Below are 16,872 nucleotides of genomic sequence, written 5' to 3'. Positions count from 1 at the left end.
CTAGTTTCGGAGAATTCCGCTCCTCATACAGTGACCCTGGACACTACCAACAATGAAATAACAGACCAAAAAAAGCCTTTATAGTAGTGAGGTATCGAAATGATGTATTTAAGTGTTTTACACTCACAAAAAAAAAGAAACCTATCATTCTATAGGTATTTGAAGAACTTGTAGCATTTCCAAGCTTTTATTTGTTGTTACACAAATGTTTAAACAACTCTATTCAATTATGTACCAGCTGCCCAGTGTCGGCTAACAATACGTAGAATTAAACTGTGGCGAAATGCTACAAGTTCTTCAAATACCTATAGAATGATAGGTTTCTTTTTTTTTGTGAGTGTAAAACACTTAAATACATCATTTCGAATGTTTTAAATAATTACGAATGAATTAACTTTCTGATAGCCGTACTGAAAAACAATATGTACACCTCCAGGTGATCATTTTTACGTTTGTCAAGGGCGACAGTTAAAGATCGATATTATGAACTACTATCGTGATTCATAATAGTATTCGCCCAGGAATTTCACAAAAATTGTAATATCTACGGGCAAAAACCATATTAAAAAGGCGACTTGTTCTTGAAACAGCACTCAAGACCTTCTGTCTCAATGGCTAAGGCTGCTAAAATATTGATAATGGTAAAAAAAAAAGTTTTTTTTTCGGATTGTTAGACAAAATTCATCCATTCCTTCTTCATATTATTCTTGTTTCACAAGCCTATAGAAAAAACGGCTATGAATATTCTATTCAAACCTACTGAAAAAAAAACTCCCGCGCAGGCCATAGGAGATTTTATCAGTTTTTCGTATCTACTGGCCTAGTTTCTCTTCGAAGACATTCAAGTACCTGAGCCTACAGCAAAACCGGCTATTTATACTGTGCCAAAATCTATGCACACCTACTAAACAAAGTCCTGCGGATGTTGTAAGTCTACTTTAAGTTAATTCTTGAAAGTCGATATTTCTATCCTCTTAAAATTTTCAAAGTTCTTCGAAGCCGCATCGCAGAAATGTAGAAGCCATTTAAGCACCGTTATACTAGTCGGAAATGCACTGTTAATGGGCGCCCGTAGGAAAGGGAAAGAGGGGGCATATGCCCCCCTTACATTTCACAAAAAAATTGCAAGTATCGTGATGCAAACTTAACATCGTAGTTTAATTTTTTATTAAAACTGTGAATCTTTTTGAATTGAAGCACACATATTCTTTTAGTCTATTCACTAACACTGTAAAAGCTGATCCCCTTACATACGTGTCTTGCCCCCCCCCCCCAAATATTTCTGTGGGCGTCCATGGCTCAGTTTTATGCTAGTCAGAAACGCATAATTTTGTTAGAGTAAACCAGTGTCTCCAGTATTATTATTATTGATTAAAGTTTGATAAGCTGCTACAGAAAAAACGCCTACGAATATTTTACTGAAACCTGGATATAAATTATGAATTAAGTATAAGGTAGTTTTGAAATTAATTCAAGAGCCTTCGTTTTTCCGCCCTTAATAATTTCTCTCAGTCTTTAACTTTCCACCACTGAAAAAAATCCGGTTTTACTAGTGAGCTTTAAGTTGAAAATAATATGTTCAACTTATAACACATTAATTAGAAACTGATACGTTGACGATTCGTCATTTCTCGAGTTCGCTGTTGTATTTTGTCTCTGCGTGGTTTTCTGCGACTTTTTCAGTAAGTTTTCTAACAGTAGACAATTACCATAGTAGATTTTCGTACTTTGCTGAAATTACGAGTGCGTATTTTATTATTATTATTCATGTTTTTATTTCAGAAGTCCAAAGCAAAATCGGCTGGGTATTTTGCACTAAAACCTATACAGATATACTATATGGAAAGCTGCGAATGTCTATGATCTATTTAAAAGTTGATTATTTTTCACTGAAAGTTTATTTTCTTGGCTATAAGTACATAATATATGTAATGTTGTTGTGAGCGGCTTCCTTTGTACTAGACGCTTGTTAAACGCGTGTTTACACGAAACTTCAATCACAAAACCACATGGCTCAGTAAATAATAGTTGGGCAGAAAATAAGCCATTGCAGCAGTTAACTGTTAAAAAACATGTAACATTCAACTGAATGCACATGCGCATGTTTAGCTTAAAATTCATTCTCCATTAATAGACATAAGAAACAAGATAATCAAGAATTGTTAATTTAAAAAGGGGATTAGGGGTCGTCAAAAAAGTACAGAAACAAGTTGAATCAAAATGCAAAGATTATATTTTCAAGCCTACAACTGGGGACTAAAAAAGTAAACAAACTATGATGGAAATAGTGTCTATTTTATTTCATCAAGCTACAAATCGTTATTTTAACTCCACTAACATTGATAACGTGCTGAAGACATGAAGTCAGTACAGGGATTTGTAGCTTGAGAAAATAGTACAGACACTATTTCCAGCTTAGTTTGTTTACTTTTCTAGAGTCCACAGTTGTAGGCTTTGCATTTTGATTCAACTTGTTTCTTTGTTAGTTTTTTTACGATCACTATTCCCCTTTTTAAATCAACAATTTTTAATTATCTTGTACAGTTTGAAATTGAAAGGAAAATAAGGCTTAACCAATAGGAAGTAGAACAGCATTGGACGTTAAAATCATAGAAAAAGAAACCTGCCAAACGGTAAAGTAAATGTACTTTTACAAGTTTCAAACATTCAGTGTTTTAAGACTATAAACTATTTGTCTGGAAAGTTTAATATTACAATAAATATTTGTGTATCCTACCTGCTTCTCTTGTAAGCGTCACTTGGAAGTATGTTAACCAAAGAACTATTCACTCTTTGTTTTTCACGTTTACATTTTAATTATATTTATGATTTTTTTTATATTTTTCTCTAGGTCAATGGATTGTTATCACCAGCGCCCTCTTGCTTGTAAGTAGTTAAGTAATTATTATAGTATGTAAAGGTGATTTTTCTTACTGCCAGATAAATGTTATTTCCGGGAATCAAAATTTTTGGTATTAAAAAAAGTGAGGATTTCTGTACGACTAACGTATTAGCAACAGCACTGAAATACTCAAAGTTTTTATTCAGACTAGAAAAGTAAACTGAAAGTCATCCTCTCCAAAAATACATGCCGTCTTGTAAACAATAACTGCTATAATTTACACAATTCATTGTCGATTTACTTACTGTCTTCTTTGAATTTCAAAATAAGCCTCATTATTAAAGTTAGATTTACTAGAAAAGATATGATTCGGGTAGAAACTATTTCTTTCATATGCCTCTTATAACTGCTCAGTCTTAGAGATTAACATGCCTGTACTGTGTACATGAGGATTTATGGTTCCCTTCCAGTTAACAACAACAACAAAAAAAAACACACAGCCACTCATTGCTGTAATTTGAAAATGACTGTCAGATCTTTCTATTCGGTCAGCCTAGAGTTGCTGGTGGGTGCTATTGACTAGCTCTTTGTATTATATCAGTTCAGAATCAGGGACGGCTAAGGTGAAGATAGTCCTTATGTAGCTTTACATGAATATTCTAAAACTAACTACTCTTAGTCTGGAACTGTTCATGATACAAGTTTTCAAAATTTGTTGATTTATTTAGTCCACGTTTAGAGTTAATTATTTACACCCAATCATATTTCTGTACTTCAAGTTGTGTTATATGTATACATTAAGCCATTTTATTTCTCAATGTTTTAACACTATCTTTACAGTACAAATTTACTACTAAAATGTACCATTTTTGTGGTAATGCAATTACTTTTTAGCCAGTTTTACTGATCTTTCAAAAACCCAAATACATCCATAGACCTGTTGGATAGATGGATTGTGATAAAATAGGCAAGTAAGAATTGGGGTTATTCCCTCAGCTCTGTTCTGTATTCAGTGCAAATATTAGGCTTATCTTTAGTTGTATGGAAGTTTACTTGACAGCTTACTGCCTTAACGAGGGGTGAAAAATTGAAATGAACTCTACTTATGACTCGTATTTTAAGTCAGATTTACAATATATTTTTGTAAGAGCTAAATTAGCCTTACATCTTTAAAAAGCCAAGATTGTAACTCAGGGGTGTATGTCTCCCATATAATTAAAAAAAACCTTAACCAACTATAACTCATGTTCTTAAGATCATAACAGACACTAGCAAAAATACTCGGTTATTAGGTTGATAGTGTGTGTATTCGGAACCCATTTTACCATAAAAAGTATAACCTACATGCTTTTGTTGCTAAGCAATATGACATAAAAGCCATTGTTGGAATGCATTGTTACCAAAACACACTGGCTTTTCTATATATTAGAAATTGTTATATAAAGAACCAGTTATTTTCTGTGGTTTTTGGCTAGTTTGCCTCATTAAAAAGATGAGTATGCTCGTGGATAAGATAAGTAATACCCAAGTGCACAATCTTGGGGGCCACTTAGTATGGGTGCAAAATTTCAGGTTTCTAGGTTCTCCCAACAGGCATGCACATCTATCTGTCTGTGTTTTCTATTTGTAATACAAGAAATCACTTCTTTTCTTCTTGTTTTTTTTTCACCTTGCCTCATTGAAAGGTTTTGTGCATGCATGAGGATAAGTAATACCCAGGTGCACACCCTCAGGGGCCAAAATTTCGGGTTTCTAGATTCTTTGCTCTTGGAGCTATGGCAGTCACACTCCTTTTCTATATGGTTTTTCGCTAGCTTGCTTCATAAAAATATGCACACGCGCATGCATGCATTCACGTGCATAAGATAAGTAATACCCAGGTACACACCCTCAAGGTCTACTTAGTATAAGTGCAAAATTTCAGGTTTTTTTAGTTTATTTCGTCTTGGAGCTATAGTGGTCACATTTTTATGTATTTATCACTAACTTGCCTCATAAAAAGATGTGCATGTGTGTGCACACGTGGATTATTAATAACACCCAGGTGCACACCCTCTGGGGCCACTTAGCATGTGAGCAAAATTTCAGGTTTCTACATTCTTTCCTCTTGTAGTTATGGCAGTTACAGACACACCCTTTTGTTATTATAGATTATTCCAGTCCTAAAATAAACAAAACTAAAAATTGCCACACTTAACGCATATATAATTAGGGCTATCTGTTGGTTACTGTGAATTTGCTTTCACTAATTAATGGTTCCCGACATCTTTTCTTTAGTTGTTTTCCATTGTATTTGCGGACATGATGCGTAAGAGCATTGTCTTCGACCTCAAAACTCCCAAAGTGTTCTACTGTCCTCAGGAAAAGCCAACAGGGATGGAAAAGATGTTTGTTAAAGCCCGCTCACTATACAAGTTGTGTGAATTTAGGGGGAAAGGTATCCCAAAGTATTACAAGTCAGATTGTTACAACGACGTAGATGAGACTGAGTATGCTTGTAAAGAAAAACGTCGTATCATGGTAAGTCTATAAATACTATACTATTTTTTTTATTGGATAATTGTTTTAACATCTCTTGTCAAAACATTTAATGATGAAATAAGAGTCAAAAGTTTTCACAGCCACAGTTCACTTAATATTCTGTTAATTTTATCTATTATTTTTGTTTCAAAGTGTTTTTGGTATTGAATATGTTTTTGTAATCTTCAGCAATTGAAACCAGCAATTATATTCATTTATTAGGTTAACTTTTAGTGACCTGTGTAGGTAACGTTCTTTGATTAGAAATTTATGGTCATTCATTTACTTGTCATTAAACATATTATATTTTTAACACTACATTTTATATCTAGTCTCTTAAGGATTTTCAAGAATTAGAAGAATATATAAGAAAAGTATTTCAACCACACTGTGTTTGTTGTATCCATTGCGAGCAATGCATTTCGTTCATTCCAGAATGGTTCAGGCTGGCTGTGATAGAACAAACACAATAGTAGTCGGCAATGGATACGAGATGAAGAATGTAGTGTTTAAATACATAATAGACCTAATACTTATGTCTAATGAAAAGTAAATGAATTATAATCATGCTTCACCAGTGTAGAACAACGTTGTTAATGATAAAGTTGAACTTACACTATTGAATGCAATCGAAAGGATACATAACTTAGTTTGTAAATAGTTGAGTAATTATTTATATATCTTTCATCATTGACAAACAAAGTTATTATTTTACAGATGCAACTAAATCCTCCAAATGGCTAGATTTCACTATTGCGGCAAAACAAAGAAGCAGAAGCCAATGACCAAGAAAGCCATCTTTTCACAACCCTAAAGATTATTATTGTTAAACCTAGTTTATTAAGATATTAAATACCTTTTATAAAATGCACCACCAAGTAGTGGCTTGGGAATGGTTGAGGCTTAAATTGTTAGTTAGAAGATAACTTGAATGGGAAATGAAGAAAACTTATAACAAGTTTAATACAGTAAAAAATGTACATTTGTTATTATGTTAAAGTTGTTTTCATTTACCATTCAAGTTTGATGCAAAGTGGATTTTAATATACATTAACTCTGGTAAGCAACTATTTTCATAACATTTAAACACATCTACGAGGATCAGTGGTTTAAAAAATGTTTAATTTTATTTATAAATAGTTTAAAGTTTTAAACAGAATGAATAAATAAATTAGAACTTTTAGGATGGAAAAAAAAAGACAAGACTGAAGCACGTAGTTCATGTTGTTACATTTACTGTTGGTTCTTCCCTATCATTGTCCATAGTCTTAAGAACATGCTGAAGAAATCCTTGCAAATCTGCTGAATCCAGATCCAGGTGAAGGAAATCTGAGACAACAGCAGCACAACTAAAAAGAAATTTTACCTTCACTATATCACGTTAGCTTCCATGAGTTCTTGAATACAACCATTCATAAAATTTACACTTGCTTATGCAGTACCAGATAGAAATTTTCTGTTTTTAGATACAACAATTCATGTCAAGAATGGTATTTTTAGCAAGCCATCTACTAAAGTCTTTTTGTTTGCATTTCTATTCCCATCGTCTCCCATGCAGTAAAAAGAGGTGTAGTTATTGATTACGTCCATAAGTGTGTAATAAAGACGTATGGAAGGAGGTCAGGGAAAATCTGATGACTCTTTTTAAGTTAAAGTGCATACCCTCAGGAACTTGTACAAAATATAAGGCAAAAACAAAATAGACATGTCCACTTGAACCAGGTTACTCGGGATACCGTATATATGTGAAATAAGGAAAGCTCAGGTTACTCGGGATACCGTATATATGTGAAATAAGGAAAGCTCAGGTTACTCGGGATACCGTATATATGTGAAATAAGGAAAGCTCAGGTTACTTGGGATACCGTATATATGTGAAATAAGGAAAGCTCAGTTACTCGGGATACCGTATATATGTGAAATAAAGAAAGCTCAGGTTACTCGGGATACCGTATATATGTGAAATAAGGAAAGCTCAGGTTACTCGGGATACCATATATATGTGAAATAAGGAAAGCTCAGGTTACTCGGGATACTGTATATATGTGAAATAAGGAAAACTCAGGTTACTCGGGATACCGTATATATGTGACAGTATCAGCACAAAACTGAAGAAAATAATTAGAACATCAGACTTACCTATTAAAGTAGTATACAAACCAGGAATCGTCCTTAAATCATTAATAACAAGAAAAAAATAGCTGTAAAGCTACTACGTATGGGCTACATGATTAGTGCCATAGTCAATAGAGGAGAAACTTGCTGACCCTTACGTGACATCCAAACCCTCAGTACTAACAATATTACTGCTGAACATTGTGGAAAAGAATACGAGATAGCACAAGCAAATAACATCTTATCTAAATGTCATAGTTTTCTGGACTGACAGATTAAAAAATTTATTTTAATCTAGAAAAAGAAACCTAAAATAACAAATATAAAGGTTGGCTTCTAGTGTAGAGACGTTAAAGGCATTCTTAATATTTTAATATGTTTGAACCTTGCGAAGTCATTATACACTTTCACAGTGGTTAATATATAGATACAAATAGAAATAGATACAAGTTCAAAGATATATTATATATATAATGTATCATATACTAAATCCCATGATTTTAATAGTTTACCCATTAACTTACACATTTATTTACCATTGCTGGTTAAGAGATTTGTTTCAACAATTGAAATTCAAGAATGTTTAATATTAGACATGTATATCAATGTTGGGGGATCAGTGAACTTGTAGGGTATGGATAGCTTCTAACAAAGCCATTATAGTGAACTAATAAGTATACATTCTGGATTTATAAGTCGTTATCTTATTTACCTTAATAGATACGTTTCGTAATAAACTCCAGTTTGTGTTAAAGTTGAGAACATTAACTTACTTTTTTAGTTTAGCATCGGCAGTTTCTTGGTTTACAGGAGGTACGGGCCGGTTCTGTCTAAATAATTCTGAAACCTGAAATTATGTAGAATGGCTGTTACAAAAGATACAAATCACTGATTTATAAGTGAAACAAAGGTTTAAAAATAAATCATGAAATGAACACATTTTAGTACAAAAGACTGACCTGATACGGTTGCTTTTTGCAATTTATTAAAAACAAGAGTTTTTTAAGGTTACTTTGGGAGTTAAAAATTCTGTTTGTTTACAACATGGAAATTAAAAAATATAACAAACAGTAACATACATGCAACTTATGTTCAACAAAGCTTTAGTTGTTAGAATTTATCAAGATATTAGAGAACTTACAGACCTGTTTGCCTCTTTCTATCAGATTAATTGGTATTCCTGCAAGAGAAGCTACGTGATGGGCACAGCTTCCATCAGCTTTTCCATCTTTCAGCTGGTATAAAAACACAAAATTTTCTTGATCTTGTAGCACTTCCATGGTCTTAAGATAAAAAATAAAAGAACTTTGATAAGGAAAGTAGAGAAGTAAACATTTTATACCAATAATTTTTTCGTTTTTGGGAGTGAGTTACTTACAGAAACATGGTTATACAGTTATTAGCTTATAATTTAAATTGATAATTTATTTGTGCTTTTTAAAATAGTATTTTATTTTAGGGACCCAAGTTTTTTCTCACGACTGAGTCTCGATATTGTAAGAAACATATTAAAAGAGAACATCACGAAAAATTAAATATAATTTATATTTAATTCATTTATTATATTTATAATTTAAATTGACAAGGGAACTTCACAAAAAAATTAAATACGTATTATAAATCATGTTCAAAGTTTTGTAAAATGAAAGACATGGATGTAATTCAGAAATTTACGTTTTCAATTCCAATGTACCAACACAGATCTTACTTAACTTATTATAAAATTAAAAGTCATCAAAAGTTTCAACTAATAAAAACATGGAAATTATTTTAATAGTACTATGTGAGTAGAAATAGCAAACAAATTCACATACGTCAGATATTGGATAGAATAATATTTCTATTTATGGCAAATCTACTAGGACTATCCGCTGTCGGTCAGCAGCACTCAACCATCCATTCATGATAAGGGATTGACTGTTAGTCTTATAATGCATCCACAGCTAAAGTGTGACACGCATAGATTCAAACCCAGCTCTTACATAGGGCCAACTAATGGCCTAATTAAGAGAGTAAAAACCTTTGAAGCTCAAAGAAGAAAAACAATTAAGTTTACACTTGCCTGATACTTTAGTAAAGATGTAGGAGGCAGAAGGTTGAAGATGGAGTGAAAGTGAGTAGACACAAACACGTGAGGACAAGCTTGCTCTTTCTTTAACCAGAACTGAAGACTAGAGGTCAACAAAGCTAAACCATCCACCTAGACAAGACATATAATTATCATTATCTATCAAGGTCCTTGTTTTAAGTTAACATTTATTCCTAGTGGTGTATATAACAATACAGCTTTCTGAAGTGTAACTTAGTTACCCCCGTGTCAATGAAAATATGAAGGATCCATCCTGGCCAGAATGTGAATGTACTGAAAAACAGGACCACTGGCAGTTCACTACGTAATGGTTGTGCTGTTATCCTGCAAGTAAATATGGCATCTCATGGAATTATTGTTTATTCAATCCCCCACCCCACCAGTGAATACCTACGGTACTGAACGTGTTTCGAGTCTGATGCTCTATCAAGTCTTAAACATAAAGGAAAAAAATGGATTTCACAACATTACATAAAAAAGTGAGAACCTAGCATAATCTTATGAATTTGAAAGTGGTTAAATAATAGGTTTTAAGTGCATGTCTTAAACAATGGTTCATTATGTAAGTTGTAAACAACTATTTTAAGCTGGCTACCCTGTATTCAGGAAAACTGAGTAATTAACTATGATAAATATGTACAATGTCATTTCTAACAAGCACATCTTAAGAGTTCTAACTGACACCAGGTACTTGAACAAAAATTATCAATAATATCATGCTACTGCCAATATTACAGCTGTTACTATAACTCCTAGATCGACCCATGATTGTGTTCCCTTCAATAGAACATTTACTACTTGCTACTATACATAGTCCAGTACTATCCACTAACCTTGTCCCATGAATGGAACATTTACTACTTGTCACTATACATAGTCCAGTACTATCCACTAACCTTGTCCCATGAATGGAACATTTACTACTTGTCACTATACATAGTCCAGTACTTTCCACTACCCTTGTCTCATGAATAGAACATTTACTACTTGCTACTATACAGTCCAGTACTTTCCACTACCCTTGTCTCATGAATAGAACATTTACTACTTGCTACTATACAGTCCAGTACTTTCCACTACCTTTGTCTCATGAATAGAACATTTACTACTTGCTACCATACATAGTCCAGTACTTTCCACTACCTTTGTCCCATAAATGGAACATTTACTACTTGTCACTATACATAGTCCAGTACTTTCTACTACCCTTGTCTCATGAATAGAACATTTACTACTTGCCACCATACATAGTCAAGTACTTTCCACTACCTTTCACCCATAAATAGAACATTTACTACTTCCCACCATACATAGTCCAGTACTTTCTCCTATGAATGGAACATTTACAACTTGCCACCATACATAGTCCAGTACTTACTGCTTCTGTGCCTTTTCCAAACTCATCAATAACCACTAAAGAGTGGGAAGTTGCTTTTCGTAAAGCTTGGGCCATCTGGAATAAGAGTAATACAGTTAGTGAAGACTGTCAAAAAAATTGTCTGAATTCAACTGTATGTAAAATCTAAGAAAAAGGCATTGTGAAAGAAAGATTACTGAAAGTGTAGGTACACTATGGAAACAGTATAGAAGACATCAGCATGTAAAATAGTTCTGTATTTAGTAACTTGATGAAATCCATTTGAGAAGTATCTTTATAGTTACCAAGAATATGAAATGATTTAATATCATGAAGCTTTTGTCAACTTTTCTATGCAAATATTTACCTTTAAACAACAAAACTGAAGCGACCGTGTACAAAGACCTGAGAAAAAACTAATTCCTATTTATATAACTTTATTTCTACATTTCCATTTCTGAGTTAAGTTAAAGTTTTAACTGTTATTAGCTTATTTGTGTTTGAAATTCCTTGCAAGAAGCATGTAGCAAAAACAACTTAATTATATGACACACCTGATTGAGGTCAATCATGAAAGTGGACAGGCCCAAAGAGACCGATTCCCGAGTGTGGATACGGGACAGGATGTGGTCCATGATGCCTACTCGAGCAGAATCAGCTGGCACAAAGCTTCCTATGTGAGCCATAAATACAATCAGAGCTATCTGCAAGTAAAAATAAAACCACAAGTATATACATACACAATTACAGGGTACAATAGAATATATATAAATACACTGTATACTGTAAGATGTGTAAAAATATACTACTGTTTATATTTTTGACATTGGAGGTTTGTCAATGTAATACAGTACGAGAGACAGGTGTATACGGTAAGATATGTAAAAACATACTACTGTTTATATTTTTGACGTTGAGGTTTGTCAATGTAATACAGTATGAGAGACAGGTGTATACGGTAAGATGTGTAAAAACATACTACTGTTTATATTTTTGACGTTGGAGGTTTGTCAATGTAATACAGTATGAGAGACAGGTGTATACGGTAAGATGTGTAAAAACATACTACTGTTTATATTTTTGACGTTGAGGTTTGTCAATGTAATACAGTATGAGAGACAGGTGTATTTCTACAAAGACAATAGTTTTATCATTGTACAACAGATAAAGCATCAGTTTACAAAATATTATCACATAAGTTGAGTTTCTCTGCAGAGTAATTTAACAACAGAAAAGTATATATTATTATTATATATTTCCTTGAAACAATATTTTGCTTGATTTGTCTAGAAATAATGAAACATTACCTTGAAAAGTCAACAGTTTCATCACGACTGATTGAAAAAAAAAATCTTAAACTTTCTTTTACTTCAATTTACATAAAATCAGAGTTTTAACAATTCATTTTTCTCTGTGTTTAATTTCAACAAGCCTGTTTAAAATATCTATTTGTACAATCTTCAGACAGTGGATTACATCAATAAATAGTACACTAACAGAGGTTATTCACATCATTACCTGTTTCAAGTAGACACTTTTACCACTAGCATTGGGACCAGTCATTATCACCATCTTCCCACTTGATGGTCCAGTATTGGTGTCGTTAGGAACAAAAGTTGTGACACAAAGTTCTTGTAGAGGATGTCTTCAACATGTAATGTACTTCAACTACATAAACTCAACATATGTATCTTAACTACATAAGTTCAACATGTAATGTATTTTAACTACATAAACTCAACATGTAATGTACACCATCCTACCAAAAGTCATGGGACACAAGTAGTTATGAATAAAACATGTCTTTATTCCAAGAAATTATTTGTGTGTTGGCCTGCCTTTGGCCTTAAAGACTGCTTTGATGTGTCGTGGAAGTCTATCTACTAATTTCTGGTAGAAAGCTGGTGATATTGTGGTCTACTCCTCCTTTAACGCGTTAGTAAACTCCACTACTGAAGAGGACCATCTAGGACTTGCCTTAATTCTGCATTCCAGTTCATCCCACAGATGTTCTATCAGGTTGAGGTTTGGGCTCTGTGATGGTCACTGCAGTGTTCCAATGTTATTCTCTTCAAACCACGCATTCACAATCTTTGCTTTGTGACATGGAGCGTTATCATGTCGGAAGGTGTAAGGGCCGGTACCACAATTTAGGACATACAGAATTGTTCAAAATGTAGGACTCAGCATTCATATATCCATGCAATGCGACCAGTGGACCTAGTCCATACCACGAGAGGCACCCCCAGACCATGATCAGTCCACCTCCAAACTTGACTGTTAGGACAACAGTCAGGTAATAAACATTCTCCATACCCAAACACGCCCATCAGACTGGAAGAGCATGTAGCATGGTGGGGGGTCCACATATTGTATTCTACTCGTAGGTAGGGGGTATTTTACAGTGTTTGCTAATGTAAAAACTAATAAAACACAAGACATAAGGATATACAAGGTGTCCATAAATTAAAAAAATTAATAAGTTAAAAAATATTATAGATAGAACATTCCTGTTTTATTTAACTTGACAAACAACTCATAAAGTTTTTCTTGTCTTAATATACTTCCATATGTGCACCGTTTGTTGCTCTTGTTGTCTAGGAGTTCCCAAATAACAGATTCCCAGACAGGTGGATTGGTAGAGATCTACCAACACAATGGCCCACACGTTCTCCTGACATGACCCTGATGGATTTTGTGGGAGGGGGGGGGTGAAAGATCAGGTATATTTCGCCACCTATGCATGACATCGTGGATCTTCAACATGGAATAATCGATGCAATGTCATAAATTATCTTTTCAATTTCACCTCTAGTGAAAAAGAATTCTTCAACACATATATATACAAACCACAGATTTATATTACCTTCCTCCTTTGATGCAGACGATATTTTCATTGGTCAGTTCAGGCTTAGTGTAATTGAACTCTTTGGCCACTACTGCTAGTGAAATGAGTCTATAAGAAGAATACTGTGGTTAGGTTTAAGGTGTTTTGTATATTGAGCATTTTAAAATTTATAATTGTAAATGTAATTTTCAATAATGCCCTACTAAATTATTTACCTAAAGAAGACACACCAAGGTAATGTCAAAACATGCACAATATATACCACCATGCTTACAAAGTATTATTTGTTAACTTACTCTTGGTTTTCATATATTCCACATGAAAACTGACACGATACAAGATGGTTTTTCAAGCTTTTTTTTCATTCAAAGGAACACCATAACATATGACACTAATTCCATTTTCAGGTTATATATATGTAAAACATTGTATCACAAAGGGCATAAAACACATTATGGTCTTATATTCTTAACAAAGATAATCTAGATACCAAATATTTTTAATAACATAATGGAGAAAAAAACCTACACATCCAGCTGGGCAGAGTATGTAACTATGTCTGTAAAAACATTGGAAACTTCTAGAATAATATTTTGTAGCCTGTGCATTATCTGTGTTTCATGGTCTGGAACAGAAAAGAATATTCGTTAGGCACTGAAAGGTTAACAAACAAACCTGCTTAGAAAGTTGTCTGAAAGTACAAGTTATCATACTTGAAGTTTATCTGTCATAATATTTGATGTTTGGCTACAAGTTGAAGGTCTATAAATAATTTTGAGTATTATTGGAAATGTTTCAAGGCACCCAATTGAAGCATAAATTCACTTTTCTGGGATCAACGAATGACATACAGACAAAACAATAGAACTTCTGTATCACTCATAAAATTATTTAAAGGGTTAAAAATCAATCATTTAGAAGAAAGAAAATACTTGTTTTAACATTATACAGAACGTTAGCAGATAAAATTTTAACATTAATAATTTTGTCACATTAAATACTATAAAGTTTATATTTTTAAATCTCAGTTTAGACAAATGTTAACATTTTCAACCTGAATGACAATGTACATGAAACATGGGCTAAATAGCCAAACCACAGACCCCAAGGTTCAGACACAGTCATTACTAATTTAGAACTGTTGACCAGAAAGTGCTGCCGTTCTTAATCACGTAGCAGAATCGATATTCACAGTCGTGACATCTAATGATCACGTTCAGCAGCATATTGACACTCAAACCTTGAACCTTTCAATCTACAGCCTGGCATGCTAACTTCTAGTTTCACATCCAGCCCCAGAAAAATGTTATTAACTACGGGTATGGTACTGCTCCTAAAAATGTTTACCTTTGTTATATTAATGTGTACATTGTTTGGGATATATTTTACATGGGATCCAAAATATTTTCTTCAAATTGTAAAATACTTTTGTAAGTTATATCTGTAATATAACTATTTTAGATGTTTGTTTGCAAAAAAGAGTTTGTCATGATGTGATGATGACAACTCAAAGCTTTGTGAAGTATAGAGTAAACTAGATTGATATAAAAATACCAGGCAGAGTGAGTTCATCAGATCAGTATCAATTATTAAGTTACGAAGTGAGTAGGTCAAGTGTTTGTTATCAATTGATTAGCAAGGAAATTCTGAAAGTAAGTTTATTTTTGAGTTAGGCACATCAAAAGTCTCAAAATTTCTGTTCAAACATTGTTTGTAAAATTAGGCCTACTTGTAAATGTAGCCTATAGCAAACATTAATGAAGAGATAAATTAATTTATCATTACATGGACTGGACTTTGTTTATAAATAAATTGATCAACTTTTCCAAACTATTTGGTTGAGGAAATGGTTGGTATATTTGTGATTAATATAACTGGTGAGAATTAACTATACACTAATTTTATTCAAGCAAAATAAAACCTTCCTTATTGTAGGTTTATAATTATGGGACTCATCTCTTTTTTGCAGCTTACATATTTATTCTCTGTGTCATATTTTCTTGTTACCTAGTATTCATTTTAAAATACAGTCAAACTAGTATCAATGCTTCTCCCAGATATCTAAGTTAAACCGAAAAAGATATTCAAAGCAACCCACCTCTAATCTCACACTGAGTATCCCCTAACAAACTGTCCAGCTCTGTAAAAATCAAATAATGAAATCATGAAAAACACCACAAACACCGGAAACTTTACAGGTAGAAACATGACAATTTTTTGAAACATTTAGAAGATTTAACTATTTATGTAATCCAGAAACAAAATCACTGTTATAACTCTGTTATAAAAATATTTCTAGATTATGATTTTGGTGATGAGCTGATTAAAAGTGACCGAGGAAAATTATTTTTATGCCAGCCCTCCAATGAAACTGGAAGAAGAAGGATTCTTTAAAAACAAAACAAGTGGAATTCTGCACTTAATATTAAACAGTGTATAATATGTATTAGTTCTATTCATATAGTTCACAAATCAATATAAAAATACACCGTGTAAAGGTTTTCCTTTTTTATTTTCTAATTCAATGTTTATTACATTTATCATCTGTATTAATAACGACCACAAAATTACATGAACCGGAACTAATTCAGACACAAAAATTTTAAATGAGTAATGAATTTACACATTTATCACTCATCCTCACTATAAGCTGTTAACAGGAAACTGTATATCCAATTTAAAAAATTTAAAACATCACAATTGCATACCAATAAAAAAAAAAAAGAAAATTACATGGAGAATTTTTTGTTGTTACATACCTCTTGTGCTTGTACTTTTATAATGAGCAACATTGTTGGACATAAACTGGAAAATGAAGCAAAACAAATCATTCACAAAACAAGAAGCCGCAGTACATTTTACATGTCAAACTTTGTGTAATATTTACAAAACAAGAAGCAGCAGTACATTTTACATGTTGAACTTGGTGTAATATTTACAAAAGAAGTGGCAGTACATTTTACATGTTGAACTTGGTGTAATATTTACAAAAGAAGTGGCAGTGAACTTGGTATAATATTTACAAAAGAAGTGGCAGTACATTTTACATGTTGAACTTGGTGTAATATTACGAAAAGAGTGGCAGTGAACTTGGTATAATA

At 32.8% G+C, this 16,872-nt stretch overlaps 2 protein-coding genes across 5 annotated transcripts in view; one reads left to right on the top strand and one right to left on the bottom strand.

The window, feature by feature from the left end:
- LOC106468892 overlaps window positions 1-6,461 on the top strand; it is a 7,379-nt gene extending 918 nt beyond the window's left edge. Inside the window, exons 2-4 of the mRNA XM_013929341.2 lie at window positions 2,852-2,886; window positions 5,120-5,362; window positions 6,080-6,461. Of these exons, the coding sequence (XP_013784795.2) occupies window positions 2,852-2,886; window positions 5,120-5,362; window positions 6,080-6,106 (305 nt within the window). The 3' untranslated portion in view covers window positions 6,107-6,461. The remainder of the gene's footprint in view (window positions 1-2,851; window positions 2,887-5,119; window positions 5,363-6,079) is intronic.
- LOC106468891 (mutS protein homolog 5-like) overlaps window positions 1-16,872 on the bottom strand; it is a 41,383-nt gene that overhangs the window by 5,506 nt on the left and 19,005 nt on the right. The window contains exons 9-19 of one of the 4 annotated variants that reach the window (XM_013929340.2): window positions 16,531-16,576; window positions 15,870-15,911; window positions 14,300-14,396; window positions 13,790-13,879; window positions 12,442-12,568; window positions 11,478-11,627; window positions 10,945-11,019; window positions 9,540-9,677; window positions 8,623-8,760; window positions 8,251-8,324; window positions 6,497-6,711 (exon numbers count right to left, since the gene is read on the bottom strand). In XM_013929340.2, coding sequence (XP_013784794.2) covers window positions 6,582-6,711; window positions 8,251-8,324; window positions 8,623-8,760; window positions 9,540-9,677; window positions 10,945-11,019; window positions 11,478-11,627; window positions 12,442-12,568; window positions 13,790-13,879; window positions 14,300-14,396; window positions 15,870-15,911; window positions 16,531-16,576 — 1,107 coding nt within the window. In that variant the 3' untranslated portion in view covers window positions 6,497-6,581. Of the gene's footprint in view, window positions 1-6,496; window positions 6,712-8,250; window positions 8,325-8,618; window positions 8,761-9,539; window positions 9,678-10,944; window positions 11,020-11,477; window positions 11,628-12,441; window positions 12,569-13,789; window positions 13,880-14,299; window positions 14,397-15,869; window positions 15,912-16,530; window positions 16,577-16,872 lie in introns of those variants that run through there. The other 3 variants (XM_022397258.1, XR_002612749.1, XM_022397259.1) reach the window with 3 other exon arrangements.

The sequence above is a fragment of the Limulus polyphemus genome, unplaced genomic scaffold, assembly GCF_000517525.1.
Source record: "Limulus polyphemus unplaced genomic scaffold, Limulus_polyphemus-2.1.2 Scaffold3207, whole genome shotgun sequence".
NCBI lineage: Eukaryota > Metazoa > Arthropoda > Merostomata > Xiphosura > Limulidae > Limulus > Limulus polyphemus.
The sequence above is the reverse complement of the archived record's forward strand: the minus strand, read 5'-3'. Positions and strand labels throughout refer to the sequence as shown.